This window comes from Solanum lycopersicum, chromosome 2 (assembly GCF_036512215.1).
Source record: "Solanum lycopersicum chromosome 2, SLM_r2.1".
Classification (NCBI taxonomy): Eukaryota; Viridiplantae; Streptophyta; class Magnoliopsida; order Solanales; family Solanaceae; genus Solanum; species Solanum lycopersicum.
This window is the reverse complement of record NC_090801.1, coordinates 61383911-61400715: the sequence shown is the minus strand read 5'-3', so window position 1 is coordinate 61400715 and position 16805 is coordinate 61383911. Positions and strand designations below refer to the sequence as shown.

General features: G+C 32.4%; 3 protein-coding genes across 3 annotated transcripts; 2 read left to right on the top strand and 1 right to left on the bottom strand.

Annotated features, from left to right (window-relative positions):
• Positions 1-3691: 3691 nt before the first annotated feature.
• LOC101244145 (uncharacterized) lies at positions 3692-5135 on the top strand. The gene has a single exon (XM_004232632.5). The coding sequence runs from the start codon at positions 3885-3887 to the stop codon at positions 4932-4934; it is 1050 nt and encodes a 349-aa protein (XP_004232680.1). The 5' UTR covers positions 3692-3884; the 3' UTR covers positions 4935-5135.
• Positions 5136-8583: 3448 nt separating this feature from the next.
• On the top strand, positions 8584-12114 carry LOC101244442 (plant UBX domain-containing protein 4-like). The gene is made up of 4 exons (XM_004232633.5): positions 8584-9026; positions 10329-10617; positions 11042-11137; positions 11488-12114. Exons 1-4 carry the CDS (start codon positions 8872-8874, stop codon positions 11860-11862), a joined length of 915 nt encoding a protein of 304 aa, XP_004232681.1. The 5' UTR covers positions 8584-8871; the 3' UTR covers positions 11863-12114.
• A 951-nt stretch (positions 12115-13065) lies between these two features.
• Positions 13066-16557, bottom strand: LOC101253352 (chromatin remodeling protein EBS). The gene is made up of 5 exons (XM_010318264.4): positions 16349-16557; positions 14944-15286; positions 14794-14862; positions 14584-14710; positions 13066-13347 (listed from the first exon to the last, which is right to left on the bottom strand). The coding sequence occupies exons 1-5, from the start codon at positions 16416-16418 to the stop codon at positions 13321-13323; spliced, it is 636 nt and encodes a 211-aa protein (XP_010316566.1). The 5' UTR covers positions 16419-16557; the 3' UTR covers positions 13066-13320.
• Between the last annotated feature and the right edge of the window lie 248 nt (positions 16558-16805).

Sequence of the window (16805 nt, the reverse complement as noted above, 5' to 3'; positions counted from 1 at the left end):
TAAAAATACAAAATGAAATATTTTTTTTCGTTTTAATGACATATCAAATCAATATAATTTATATGACAACACTGAAAAAACTTCTTTCAAAACGTGAAAAATATTCTTCTTATAAAGTGTAATAAAAAGTTCTACTTTATAAAGTGGAATAAAAAGTTTACTTTATAAAATGGAATAAAAAGTTCCACTTTATAAAGTGAAAGAAAAAACTCCAATTTATAAAGTGTAAGAAAAAGTTCCGTTATATATTAAAAATAAACGTTATCAAACTAACGAAAAACGTTTAAATTATTAGATATAATAAAACTTTTTCTTCTACTAAGCTTATTTTAGTTACTTGCTAAAATAGTAACTTATTTTAGTTACTTTTATATTTTTGATTTCTAACTCCAATGCAATGAACATGTGAGATTGGAAATTATTCTATACTTTAAAAAAGCACAATAATGAGTCTGGATTGTCAACGCTATCAATTTTCCATCTAACAAACAATTTTCACCCATTTTATTTTTCTCTCTTATTAATTTTGAAAGTAAATAAAGTAAAAGAGGAATTTTTTTATCTATGGACATTAAATACAAATATATTAAGTTAATTACTACTCCATTAGTTCACTTATTTACTTGTTCATTTCAAATTTTAAATATTTTTCAAAAAACAATAATTAGCATGTATATGGGTATGTTATAATAATGTTTATATTAATTTACATATGTAGCTTATGTCCTGCAGAATGAGTAATTAATATTGAGAATAAAATATAAAATATAAGTTTTATTTGATAGACTAAAAATAACTAAGTAAAAATATTAATATATTGCACAAATAAAAAAATAAGTAAATATAAAAAATGCATTATAATGATAATAATTATTATTATTTCTCTCTGTCCCTCTTTCATATCCTCATATATGGATCATACTTCTTTCGTCCATTCTTATTCGTTTGTCATTTTAAAATCATATATTATTTACTTTGAAAAAAATATGAAAGAATTTGTTATCTAGTTCATAATTTAGGACTTATTAATTATAATTATTTTTGAATGCATTTTTGCATCAAGACGTAAAATAAGTTGAATTTTCGTGGTAAAGAGGTTAAAGTGGAATAAATAAAAAAATAAAGTTGAACAGTTGAAAAGCACGAGAATATGATTAATTCCCTTTTATGAAACAATGACATGACATCAATCAATTTCACTTTATCGCTATGGATTTCGGTTCATTCATCTTTTTTCTTAATTTTCTTCACTATAATAATAAATAATCACAGTACATTATTGCAACTTTGAATTTCCTCTCAGCAATTTGGAATATACTCGTCCCACATACTATTCAAATAAAGTAATTCGGTGGGTCATAAATTTTTAAATTTTATTTTGATACGTAAATTTATAAGTATTTTCAAATGTCAGTTACATAGATAAGTTAAAACATTTTTTAATATGTTCAGTTATGTAATCGAATCATACTACAGTATGAATTGAATTGTTAGCCGATAGTCTACCATATCACCTATATATATTTTGATTACATATTTCATCAATTATATATGAGAAAAAATAACTAATAATACTTGTAAAATGATGTTTTTACCCTTCGTAATTTACCACTAGCATTTACCTTGAAACTCACAGATAGTACAAAATATTCACTGTATTTGGTGAAACTTAATACAAAGGCAGCAAAAAAAGGGTGTACCAGTTCACTTTTCCAAATTTTTCATAAATTCTTACGTATGTTTCCACTGGCTAATAGCTATTGGTATTGAATGTCACAATTTGATGTGTTGGGCAGCATGTGAAGCCATTTTTAAATACATATAATCATAATTGTATAATATTAAGAAAATATGACGCAACCACTTTATAAAAAAATATAACATAACATGAAAAATTGATTTTCCGTTACAATAACAGACTTAAAAGTTACTCCCCTCGGCTTCCTCTTCGGCGATGTTCATGCAATAGGTCCTAAATCATGTACTAACATCTAAATAATATATAGTAGCATCTCTTAAAAATATATTATGTTGACCATGCTAATGTGACAATCTCCTAGGCCATTGTGCCCTAAACATAAAATTGACTTTGTACAAGGTCAAACTTCACTTTCTCTCTAGCTAATAGTCCTACATCCAAGACTTTGACCAAAATATACGGTTGGGTTTGAAAATCCACTAAGCTAATTAAGATCTCATGCAATAAAGATTTTACTAATTTATATTAGTATTATTAATGAGTAATTCATTAATTATTACGGTATATATACAATCTAATAAGAGATCGAGAGTATGTGATATTTATCTTTTGAAATGTTTTTTTTCTCGTGTATATTTTATTCATCTTTTTAAGAAATAAATATCACTACAAAAAAAATGTGAAATATAGAAAGATTAGTGTAAAAATTCACAAAAAAGTTATTAGCTTACAGATTTTCATATCAATCCTCAAGAAACTCTTCATATAATTCACATTTTTCTTACAGTTTATTATGTTTTAATATTCCTCAAATACATGATATATGGTATATGTTACATCCCATTAATCAATATTTTATTAGTGATTACTAAAGTTATCATACGATAGACATAGTATAACATTATTACCAAAGAAATAACTATAATTGTATTGTGGTCAATTTGATTAAAAACTAAACTTTTGGAATATAAGATTTTTTTTAAGGAAATATATGATTAGTATTTTTAGGTGATATGATAATTAATTCCTTAATTAAGAGGAGAATAATTTTAAGGCCTATTATGTATGAGATGTAAAAATATAAATTACTCCCTCCATTTTAAAAAGAATGATCATATTCTTTTTTAGTTTGTTTAAAAAAATAATCATTTTTTATTTTTATAACAATTTAACTTTAATTTTTCACATGACATATTTAACGTCATAAAATAAAAGGATTTTTAGTACTTTCCACATAACTTTAATTTAAAACTATAAAATTTAAAAAAAAATCTTTTCAAATCAAATTAGCTCAATCATTTTTAAAACGGATAAAATATATATTAAACGATTGCAAATCTGCAAGGTAGAAGCATTTTTTATTATATATACCACTTCTAAGAAAGAACAATCCCTGTCAAGATGCTCATATACCTATGTAAAACTTTGTCATTTTTCAAGGTAAAATGATAAGATTTTCTTCTTCTTCTTTTTCTCTCTCTTTATTTTTAATTGTTATAATTATTATTTTAGAATTAATTATAAAAATTTTAATTAATATTTTAAAATATATTTTTCATTAGATTAATACATAAAAATTATACTTTATAATACTTCTTATATAAATTTTTAAATATTTAATTTTTTATTTCAAATATTAAATTTAATATAATTCTGATTAAAATTAATATGCAACCATTTCCCTTCCCCATCTTTTTTAATCAGATCAGTAAAAAATTAATCAAATTCACTTTAGAGAGAGAGAGAGAGAGAGAAACTTTTTGTGTGACTTCATCCAACTTCTCACCCTACCACCCACGAGTCCCCAACCTAAATATAAAATAACATGGAAAAAAAGATTAATAAATAAATACAACTCATTTATTTAATCTATTACATAAGTTTTAAAGTAACAAATTAAGTTGATCGGTTGATGAAATTTGTATAGCGCACTAATTTATTTTAGTGTGATATATAAGAAAAATATTTAGTATGTTTTACATTTTTCGGTTAGTCCCTCATCCAATTTCCACCCTACCCCCACATGGAAAAACTCAACCAATCTTATTGACAAATTTCATGTCTCCCTCTATTTATTATTCGTAGGGTCTTTCTCTTCCGTTCCTTCTTTTTCTTTCCTCGTAAGAACACAAAGGAGAAAGAAGAAAAGAGTTTCTTTTTTTTCTTCTCTCTGCAGAAACAAAGAATGGAAGACCCTGAAAGGCTTACATCATCTAACAGTCAAACAACCACGATTAGCTCCGACTCTATCCATTCACCCGAATTCGAATTTTGGATGGTCCGAAACCCATCTTTTCCTCAACCCAATCAGCTCTCTGCCGATGAGCTCTTCTCCCATGGCGTCCTACTCCCATTAGACCTCCTTCAAAATGAAACAAATGTTATTTCGCCTGAACCATCCGGGTCGGGCCGACCCGAAACTGAATCTGGGGTTGAGCCTTCTGCTGCGATAGTCAACTCGTCCGGCGGAGGAGCTTCTTTCACCTCCTCGAAGCGATGGAAGGATATATTCAAGAAAACTGAGAAGAAAGATAGTAATGAGGAGAATTGTAGAGAGAAGAAAAAGGAGAAGAAGAAAGAGAAAAAACTGGTTGGGGGAAGCAATGGCGTGACTGGGGCGGAGTTGAACATTAACATTTGGCCCTTTTCGAGGAGTAGATCCGCCGGAAACGGAGGAAGTAGGCCTCGGGTTACGGGTGGATCCGGATTGGCGACGCGAAAGGTCAGTAGTGCTCCGTGTTCCCGGAGCAACTCCGCCGGTGAATCCAAGTCACGGAAATGGCCCAGTAGTCCCAGTCGTGGTGGGGTTCATTTGGGCCGGAGCAGCCCAGTTTGGCAGGTACGACGGAGCTCTATCAACCCAGGATCCGGTACCCGGAGCTCCGACAACCTCGTCAAAACTACTGAAAAAGCCATCAGAAAAGAAGCCCCCCAGAAAGAAAGCAGCACCAGAAAGGTAGTAACTAAAAAAGAAGGCGTTGAAGTCCGCCGGAAATGGTCGTCAGCGGCGGCCGGAGGTGGGCCTAAAACTAGAGTCTTAAACTTGAATGTCCCTATGTGCATTGGTTACAGGAATCAGTTAGGTTGCAGAAGTGATCAAAATAGTGCCATCCATATCGCCGCCGCCACCGGAGTCGGTGATGATCAGAATGGTAGCAGCACAGTCACCGGTGAAGGGGTACGTGGCAGTAACTTATTTAATCTCAAAAGCCTATTTACTAAAAAAGTATATTAAATTAAATAGTGGCAAATCCAAAGTAATTACACACTTTTTGAGTTATATGTTAGTGTATCTATCATTATCCTTTTCTATATTCTCCTATGTAACTTTTTCGTAATGTAAAGTCCTAACTTTTGACGTTTGCAATGTAATATTTGGCCCTCAGTTTGGTCAACATACTGCCCTATTGCTATTCAAGTTGAAGTGTTTGTATAATTTTGCCTACTTTAGTATCTACTTGTTGCCAATTTTTGACAGTTCAATTGTGTTAATTTACTATGTTCACATGAATTCATCATCGGATACTAAAAAAGAGATAGTTACTGATTGAGCGAAATGTGTGTATGGGATATTGGGAGGCGCAAAATCGGAGAAGGTGATAAGGTTTGGTCATAAATTTTGACATGGATAAATTATGGGTAGCAAAAATCGAGCGAGACTCGGTGGGCGTTACACCATGCTTTTCACTTACCAGTTAAGGTCCCATGGGGCGTTGGACATTACTTTCATTCCCTCTTTCGTTACGTTACATCCATATAATTAAGTTGCTTTTGTTATTATATTGTCAATTTTTATCCTCATATATTTGGCTTATTCGTTTCATTCAATCAATAATGTCTTCTATCTGAAACTAGTTGTATTTTGGTAGATGAAATATCTTTCCAACACAGACTTCAACCGGAGGCGGATGAATAAATTTTGTATCGTGGCTTCTAGCTCAACTATTTTTAGCTATATGCTCAATTAATATATTTCAATGTAATACTAAATAATAAAATTGTCACAACATAGGTCCGCTGCCAACTGGTATTTTAGCAAATTTTTATCGTCTTCATGGAGAAGGAGATTTGTGTAACTATTAAGGGAAGTCATAATTTAATATTGATGTTTTTGAATTCAATACACTGCAGTTATGAACATCTTTGTAATTGAACTATACCGTTGGAGGCCTGCCAAGTGAGATGAATAAGTAGACGAGCAATGGTACATACAATACACTATTAATTCTGTCTCCACCAAAGCCCAACTAGATACTCTGGGCTATTAAACATTCTAAAGAGTTCATTTTAGATGGGCTGGTGTATGATATTTTCAGCCACGTCAAATCTTAAAACATTTTATGAATATATATAACATTAGAATCGTTTGGGGTGGCCTATGATTTGAGATTGGAACTTTCATGCTGGAGCTCTCAAGTTCGAAACTCATTGTTAGCGAAAATAAGGAATTTGCCTTCTAGACTGAGATCGTCGCACAAGGCTTGCCTTACCTCTCGTATGTGATTTTCGAGCTAATTGCATAGGAACGGAATTTTACCCTGTACGCACCTTACTGCGAATTTCTCTTGTCATTAAAATAAAATAGAAATGAGGTCAAGTCTTTGTTGGGTATCCTTTCCCTTTCAATTCCACCAAAGTCTTAGTCTTCGTCAAATGTACCAAAAAGATAAATTATCTACGAAAAGACGCATTTGGTTGCCGACGGCAAGAGGTATTAGCAAAAACATGTGATAACGCTTGTATATGCGGAAAATCTATTGGCAAAAATAAGTGACTTTTTTACCTTTTGGACTGTATTTAAAGAATAAATAGAAAATAGTGTTTAAATTTTATGAGAATTATATTTTTTCTTTCATATGAAACACATTCTAAGATAAAAATGAATCAAGTGTTATGCACAAAGTGACCCAATAAAAATAAGGAAAAAGTATCTTCCCTAAATAATTTTACCATATTTATTAGTACATTCTTTTATACTTTAAAATAATTACATTAAATTTCACGGAGGAGGATCAGAAATTATACATGAGTACACCGTATCTTTTGGATGATAAGTATATTACAAATTTTAAAATTAAACTACGTAATATACATGAATACTTTTTGAAAAAAAAATTAATACTATTGCTAGCGAGTTTTGAGCTAAAAAATACTTAAAAAATTTGTCTCTTTTAAGGCATCTTAAACTATTAGGCTACAACATTTTGTGGTGTTAAGGGTGTCAAGACACTTTATATATTATTTTATTTGTAAATTTAGTACAATTTTTTATTAAAGAATGTCCAATTGAACACCCTAAAGACTATGTAGCTACACCGTGCTTTCTCGTCCTCTTTCCTCTTTATGCTCTCTCACCTTTTTTCTCACTTTATCCGTCTCTCTCCTCCTTTTCTTTCAGCTTTCTTCTCAATAATGATGTGTATTAGAGGGGTTCGGATCCTAAAAGGTAAAAAAAAATTAATAAATTTTTTAAAAGGGTACATTAAAATTTTTTTAACCAAAAGGGTAAAAATTGCTACTGACATAACGATTTATTTTAACGTCGTTAACAGATGAAAATCGCTGCTCTAGTCCAATTTTCTTTTAAATCGCTACCCATGCAGCGTTTTTGTAAATTTTTTTTAAAAAAAAAGTCTAAAATCGCTGCGATTTTAAAATTTTTTTAAATTTTTTTTGTAAAAACGTTGCATGGGGAGCAATTTTCAAAAAAAAAAAAAAATTGGTATGTTAAAGGACATTAAAATAAATTGCTACATCAGTAGCGATTTTATCCTTTGGGTTAGAATTTTTTTTGATGTTTCCTTTTAAATTTTTTTATCAATTTTTTTTTTATCTTTTAGACTCCAGACTTTGTATTAGAACATATTTGATATACATTTATTTATCCAAGGATATAATGATAAATGTATCAATGCATGTCTTGATACAAGATATATATTCTTGATATCAAATACTTATGGACGTATATCAAGCATTTGATAATCAGTGGCGTAGTCAGAAATTTTATGAACAGTGTCCAAATATCTCATAGCTCGTAAAAATAATTTAAAGACGGAGTGTGCTTAAATTTTGTTAATCGAACTACATAATATTAATGATTAATTTTTTAAAATTTAGATATACCAAAATTTTTAAAATCAAACTACATAAAATTTAACTTTAATGTTTACGTTTATCTGATAGGAAGTGAAAAAACAAAGAAAAGGAGAGATATTTCAGTTTAGAGTGAATTCACTTTTATGCTTCAAGTTTTCATACACCTCTAATGACCAACAACGAAAAATGAAAAATAAAGAATAGAAGCAAACGAGTTATAATAAAAAAGAATATATATATATATAAAGTATTTTCACTTTTAGTAGCTTTATGGAACAAATAAATAGGATTTGCTTGTTAACTTTAAATTAAATAATTACTTTTAAATTTTATTTAAATATTTAATGAAAAAAATCAAAATCAAATAACGGGATAAATAGGATTTGCTTATTAACTTTAAATTAAATAATTACTCTTAAATTTTATTTAAATTTTTAATGAAATAATAAAATCAAAGTTAAATAACGGGAATCGTACCGCACACTGCAAGTTGCAAAGAATTTAGTAAGAGTTGAAAGACTAAAATCACTAAGTTAGAAAAATTTATTATTTTTTAAGGGTGTCCAAATATGTTATTTAATTATTTAAATTATTATTATACTTAAAAATATGATATAATTTTCTGATAAAGGGTGTCCAATTAGCAAAGGATAACTACGCCCCTCCCCTGTTGATAGCATATACATTAATGAAATTATATTGAATATACTAGATAAAAAATATGACATACATTAAATGAAATTGATTTGTTAATATATATATACACACACCATGTATGTAAAATAGTTACATTTAATTTGATCTCTATATATTTAAGATACATTTATTCGTAATCATATTAAAAATAAATAATATTGTGTTTTATGGAATATTTTTCCTCAAAGATAATTGAGAGGAGCAACACCGACCCAATATAAAGTAATTCAAGAAAAAAAAAATTGCATGTTGCAATATTGAAATTGGCACCCCCAAACAAGACAAAATAAATAAAAGCCCTAGAATTAGGTGATTAGTATAATCATTGAATCGAATCGTATTCCCCTCCTTCTCGAAGTTGCAGCAACAGAGTAGAATCAATGTCCTCACGCGATACCAAGAAACCCTCTAGGCAAACCTCCGGTAACCGTGCCGGTGGAATTCGTACACTTTCCGATCTCAACCGTCCATCAGGTCACGATTCCGACAGCGATTCCGATGGTCCCCAAGAATACTACACCGGCGGTGAGAAAAGGTACTTCTATCAATTGCTCAAACCCTAATTTCTCTCGCCATCATTCTCTATTCCTCAATTGATTAATCAGCTGTTGACTTTTACTCATCTATTCTCAATTCTATAAATCAGTCAACTATGAACTAACTATGTCAACATCGAAAACTTAGCTGAGAGCAGTATGTATGAATCTTCTATATTCATGAAGGGGATTTATGATAATTAGATTGTTTTCTTTTAAAATTCAAATGATGTTTCGTTACCTCTCCGTAGTTGCGTTGAGCTGAACATATACTAAACTGTTACATGTTTGCACGTTTTGATTCGGAATGATGTGTTAGAGTTTGCTAAAGCTGACGTGTTCCATGTGAATCGTATATTTGTTATGTTATTCTCAGCAAAAGGTAGGGCCTTTTACCATTTTCCTTTTCTAGTTTGTGAGCTTGTTCTTGTTAGAGGTTTTCTGTTGTAGTTGTGAGTTTCTTCTTGTTAGAGGGTACCGTATGGGATAAAAAGGTCGTATGTTTAGTTGCAGGTATTCTGACTCTTTTGTTGCTAGTGCAGAGCTGGTGGATTTAGAGAATTATAGTGAACTTTTGTTGATATTTTCAGGATGATTTTCTTGATCATGTTTTTATTGAGAAAAGGTGTTTCCTAAATAATACAGAGGTAAAAGTAGGGTGTCGGATGAGGTTTTTGTGTGTTTTGGGGTGGGAGTGGGGGAGATAAATCTTCAGGCTCAAATGGAAAAAAATTGGATATTGATAATTCTTATCGCCAATGTCAACTAGCTTGAGATTTAGGTGTTGTTGTCGTTGTGGCTAATAGGAGTGCTTGATCTGTTGGGGTGCTAAGAATTTATTATAGAAAAAGAAGATGGTGGCGAAAGGTAGGGGTAAGGTCTCCGTACACCCACTCTCCCCAGGCCATATGGGACTTCACTGGGTATATGACAATTGACATTTTCCAAAATTTAGACATTCATAAAAACCTTCCCAAAATGTATGTCAATTTGTTGGTTACGTCACTTATATTTTGTGGTTGTATGCTGTTTTCAACCATTCAGCTTTAATGTTGTTCTTATCCCAAAATCTAAGGTAGATTTTGTGCTAGGCAGATGTGTTATTGCTGAATGTGTCGCTTCTCGTGATTCTAACACTTGATTCATTTTAGTTGTACAATCTATGAATTGCCTACTATTCTTTTAGCTCTTTTTCTGCACATGGATGATTTGATAGATAGAACTTTAAAGGGGAGATAGAGACGCAAGCATGCCTATTACCTATAACTGTATCACTAATATAGCTATGATTATGCTTGTAGTGGAATGCTTGTTCAAGATCCTTCAAAGCATAATGATGTGGACTCCATCTTTGACCGAGCTAGGCAAGTGGGTGCCACACAAGGTCCTTTGGAAAGTGTCGTCCCTAGTTCAAGCTCAACAAGCTTTACTGGATCTGCAAGAACACTTGCAGGGGAGACAGTGCCAACATCAGCTCCTCAACCGCCCGAGTCCATCGTGCACAATATTGTCTTTTGGAGAAATGGTTTCACTGTAAATGATGGTCCTTTACGAAGGCTGGATGATCCTGAAAATGCATCTTTTCTGGAGGTAACTGTAGTGAGCACTTCAATTAAAATTCATGATTAGGAACAAACATCATGGGTCGGTTGATTCTGCTAGATAGTCAGTAGTCGGCCTATTTTTCAGATTTACAAATTCATATCCTGCTAATGTTAATTGTCACTTTATATCATTACAATTTCTATTGTCCTCCTATTATCGGGAGTCTAGCGGCATGACATATGCAGATGGCTTTTGTAAGCTCCCCAATTGATGTAAATGCCCTCAGTGAGCATAGCTAGTTTTAATTTGAGGATCGTGCTTTTAAGCTGCCATGTTTTGTTGGTCATCTATTTCATATTCAAATTATCACTCTGTTTTACTAAATCTTTTGCTGGTTTTTTTCATGGTGTATTTGGTGATAAATATTTTCTATTTTGAATGACTTTTGGTTACTGGTTCTTCATTTCAGAGTATCACAAAGTCTGAATGTCCTAGAGAGTTGGCTCCTGCAGATACCAGGTCCCAGGTGCATTGCAACCTCATAAGAAGGGATGAGAACTGTCCTGTAAGTATTGCATGTTCAGTCCACCATTTTTTTCATTTTTCATCTCCTTTGATGCACCAAATATGAAAATGGGACATTACAAGGAAGAGGAACAAGCTAATGAGTGCACATATACAACATTGGCCATAGTACCTTCGTTCTTTTGGATCTTTACTCTGTTATATAAGAAAGATTAGGGAAAGAACACGGGAACAAACCTATTTGGATATTCTTCTGTTTCTATCCCGTATCCCTAGATGTGCATCACTTTTGGTCCTCTGAACAGAAGTTTGGAAACCTGTGGCAGAATCTCTTCACTGGTATTGACTTCATTACTTTAATGTCACTAAACATGTGCAACACACTTGCAGGAACCAGAGAAACGCCAAGTTTCGTTTCAGGGAGTGGGAAGAACACTTGGAAGCAGCGCAACTCAAGCAACTTCTGAGCCATCTGCTTCTGCTCCCACAAGCAGAGTCCCAGCAGCTTCCACAAGTGTTCTGGATGAATCATTGCCTTCGACCTCGCTTCAAATTAGATTGGCAGATGGAAGTCGCATGGTTGCACACTTCAACTTCCACCAAACTGTTGGCGACATCCGTGCCTTCATTGATGCTTCAAGGCCAAGTGACACCAGGGCATATCAACTACAAACTGTTGGATTTCCTCCTAAAATGCTCAGTGACCCAACCCAAACGATTGAGCAAGCAGGACTGGCAAATTCAGTGGTTATACAAAAATTTTAATGTGCTCTGCCAAAACTCTCTTTTCGTTTTATTATTTCCAGATGTTTCGATCTATTTACTACTGGATATTAATTTTTAATCTATGTGAATCTAAAGCTGTACCAAGATAGCAGCAGGTGTTGTTTAAAATTCATTTTTTCTTAAACTCAACGTTGCACGGGTATTGTCCCCTAATTATGTGTCATATGGTACTTTCTTCATTTCCTGTAAGAACAACTGCTGTGTGGAAATGAAGTAGAATGGTTTGTATGATTTGAGCATTCATGACTTGTGATATCACAGAATATGATTTACTGTTGAATTGCAGTGAAGTATGTTTAGTAAATAAAATGCTGATGAGCACTTGTTTGAACAAAATGACTTGAGCTTCCTTGAAGCTATTTATAGAAAACTTTAAAAGAGTATTCTAGGTGTATCCTAACCTTTTCAAATTATGCTAGAGTAGCTTTTATTGCATGGATTCCACTGCCATATACTGATTTTTCAATTCATAAAAGTTAGTACATTTAAGTTTCATCTGGTTATGTATTGTTCACCAGTGCTACTACGGGTAGACATGTTATGATACAGTGTTTGAAAGTTTCTATATCTAAATTTTGATAATTCAATTTTTAAAACATTATATTAGTACCGTATCAATTTAATTTGATATGGTTCAATATATTAAATTTTGGGATATTCTGCGGTATGACAAATCAATAACTATAATTTGCTTAACTTCAACGAATATGTACTCATAAATAGAGTATAATGACTTCGACAATTAAAAAAAAAATCTCAATTGTATCATACTAAAACATTACACATAAAGATATATATATATATGCAAATAAATTTCAAACGACTCCTTTTGTTAATCAAGTACATTTCAAAATGGAGTTGTCAAAACATTTAGTTTATAATAAACTAGGTTGCATATTTGTTACTATTTTAATAATACATATGTTATGTATGTAACGAAATATGCTTTGGTATTCGGTATGTTATCTCTAAATACCAAATACCATATCAACTACAAAAGAAAAATGGATATCATACACCATACCAATTACCATAATACCAAAACTACAACATTAAAAGTTTCGGTAATATATGGTAATTCGGTATATACCATACCACGCCCCAAGTGCAGCATCCTAAAATTAAGCAAGTGCTGGTGTATAATACCGCCCAGAGTATGTAAACTCGGAGCAAAGTAGAAGATAACATGTCAATAGATTTACGCTAATATTGCAATTCAAAATCCAAAAGACTGTTTTGCTAGTTGAGTTTCAAATTCCAAAAGACTGTCAACATCTGCTTATACTAGTACATACAAGAGCTACTGACAAAAGCAGGACACAACAGAAATAAGATAATATATGAAAAGAACTGGCATTAGTTCCAGTGCAGTGCATTGTACAAAATCCTGATGAGCATGATGAAAACTATCTTCATCCATCTTTACCACAGCTCCGCTTACCTCTTCTGGCGCTTTGGCACAGCCTGGAAAATCATCAAAGAATTTTTAAGCATATCACCCCCAATGAGAGTGAGAGAGCGTAACTATAAGCAGAAAAGATGGAGCATGTTACAAAGACTTGCATATGTTCAATTCAGTTAGCAAGTTTGCCTAATGCTTTCAAAGATTAAAAAGCATAACCCATGACTATATGACAAGGAAAGGACAATCAGAGAAAATGAGGGTGCTGCCAAGAAGGAGAAATTCGACATAGATGTTGAGCAGAATTGTAATAATAAACCACAAAAGTGAGGGTCAAATCAGAATGAAATTGCAGCATAATCAAAGGGAAGTTGTTGCTTAACAGCAGAGCACCAGTGGCAGCATAGGTAAGGGTTCTATGCAAAGCAAGTGTTAGATCCAAGCTAACGCTACAAATGGGGACGTAGGGGTCAAAATGTTAAAAACCACACACGTACATGACCACTAGTTAATTATTCAAGAATGACAGGTTGAAGGAAAAAAGAGCAACAAACCTCACATCTTTGTGTCCTAACAAATATTGTTTCAGGGCAAAAGGCAAAGGTTTGCTTAGGCTTTAAAGAGTTGTTTGGTTCACATACTAGTTATGTGGGAATTATAATACATGAATCTTTATGCAGCGAGTAATAGTGAAGGGATCATTATGCGGTGAATGATTAATAATATAGGAATTGTTTTGCAAAGAATAATAATACAAACAAATGTTTACTAGGGATTACTAACTTTTAGAGCACTTTGTCATTGAAAACTTTCATCCCTTTACTCCAAATATATGTTTTTTTTTAAAAAAAAAAAATCATAACTGTGGTGTATGGGCTAGCTTGCTTACACCTTGAAAAATTCTAAGGGGGATAATGGCTACATCCCACCAACCAGCACAGATGTTGGGTGGTACTCTACTTCTATAAGTCTACCAGATGTTTGATTAATGAAATTCACTAAAAAGTAAATCATGTCACATCATTTCCTTTTGTTTTTTGACAAATCAAACAAAACCAGCTCGTTAATGACCTACCAAGTAAGTATAGAAAAAGCAAACAATGTTGCTATATAAAGCAGTCACAGTAATCACTAGTTTTAAATTTTTGATTAAGATGTGCAGATACGGTGTCATGTTTTGACATAAATTGAATGACTAGTTTTCATAATCACTAAAGTAGAGAAGTATGAACTTGAGCTTTTGAAATGTTAGAAGTCAATAAATAACAGCTAAAAAAGCAAGCCAACTCAGTTAGTACCTTGCCACTGGAGAGAGGGACTGGAGTATTAACAGACTTCTTCAGAGAGGCTGAGCAATCGGAACAAACAAATTCAGCTAGTTGTTTAGTTTGTTCAGTAGTCAAGCCCACACAGCCTGGGTGATACCTAGAAAGATCAGGGAAACAAATCGTAAGCCTATTAAAAGTGAAATTGGATTAATGAGAAAGATGAAATGTTGTGTATACTACCAGTCCTTGCAATGCTCACATTGTACCATTAAATCATCAGGGTTATAGGGCATCTCACATTTGCAATACCTTGATAGCCAAAAAAAAAGAAGGGTAATATAGGAGAAATAAGATCGATTAATGAGGAAACAAAGTTTTTCATCTACTTACACTGCAACACGATCTGGAATAAAATCTCCAGTTGCCACTTTATACTCAAATCTAGAGTAGTAATCATCAGGACCAACACATTTAAGCTTGGTATAGTTCTTGAATGTATGAACCGTGCACTTTCCTTCTATAGTGTATGCACTTTGAACATCATGGTGGTCTGACAAGAACAACTCCTTTGATCCATGAAACTCTCTCCGCCCTCCCATGGACTCCTCTGGACGGTAATACCATGTAACATGTACAAAAGTATGCTTGTTCTTATCAGCTTCAATTTTATCAACCCGTGCTACATACGGAGCCTTATCGTTTTCTGAGGGCCTCATCAACACACAGTCCCCAACTTCAAAAGTCATAAAAATAAAAAATCATATTCAGTTATGCAATCCCAAATACCATACAATCTTTACCAATTCAAAACAAAATAAATTTGATTTTGTCATAACAAAGTTATATTTGAATTTTTTTTAATAAAACACAATATTTCAAATTATATCAATTATAGATATCCCAAATTAACATAAGAAAATAAAATAAATCATAATGAAAAATACGGTTAACTCCAACTTAATTTTAAATATACATACAATATATATAGAGATAAATTTCAATTTTTCGGGTTTTTTTAGTTTTCTAAATCCCAAACCAAACCAAAAATCCAAATAAAATAAATTATAAATCTAAAACTAAATAAATAATCCAAATTAAAATTCAATTTAATACAAATAGTGCACACTCTTATTCAGTCACCAACAATGTCTCCTCTCTAATGGTCATAAAACAAATGCAGCCACAATTTTAAACAATAAAATTAGGAAAAGCCCCAGTGGGCAAATTCAATTTTGGGGCCCATCATTTGGTGTGAGATGGATACTGATTTGATACGGATAAATTAGGTCATGAGCCTAACTCACGCAAATAAGACTAGTTGATATGAAAGGTGATTGTCCAGGACTTATAAACAAAAAACTAGCTGATATGAAAGGTGATTGTCCAGGACTTATAAACAGAACACTCAATTCATTAACCAGCGGTATGGGACATTTTTCAATCAATATAAGCACTCAACAACAACATATCCTGTGTTGTTCACATGCACGTCTCAAAAATAGCCCTATTTTTTGTTCTTCAAAACAACCTACATCAAACACTTTAATCTCCCAAGGAAATCCTAAGAGAACAAATAAAGTAGAAAACAAAAAAAAAATGAAAAATCCTAAACCCCACGTTAATTTTAGCTGGTACAAGCTCCAAATAGAGCTCACCTATCCCACCTAGTTACAAACCTATAGTATATCAGCACATTCAGTCAAGGTACATATGAACACCAAAAATTTTTAAGGAAAAAAAAGTAAAATGTAAATGAATCAGTGAAAAGGGTGAGTGAAAATGTAAATGTAGATACCTCTGACAACATTGGTGGTGCCTGTTATGATGTGAAGGGGCAAGTTTCGTTTTTCAGGTCTCTTTGCCATTGGAAATGAGAAGCAAGAGTTGTTGTTATAGTAGTGAGGTCCAAAAAGGGGATTTTTTTTAGATAACCTTTAAGAAGAAAGATTGTATACTCAAAAGGGAAGAAGAAAATGCAGGTGCATTTTCATTGATGCTTCTGGATGATCCTTGACATTGATTTGCTTTCTCTGGAAATGAGGGTTCTTCTTTTATAAACCCTAGATTTCTTATTTTATTTTTTTTTCGGGGCGGACGCGGCGAGGTAAGGCTAGCTAAACATGTATATAACGTGTTGTTCGGGAGAAGCTGATTCGCCACTTTAAAAAAGTATTTTCAAAGTAATGCCACGTATTTCACGGACGTTACGTTAACACTAACGCTTGTTTGGTTGGACAAATTTAGAGTCGATA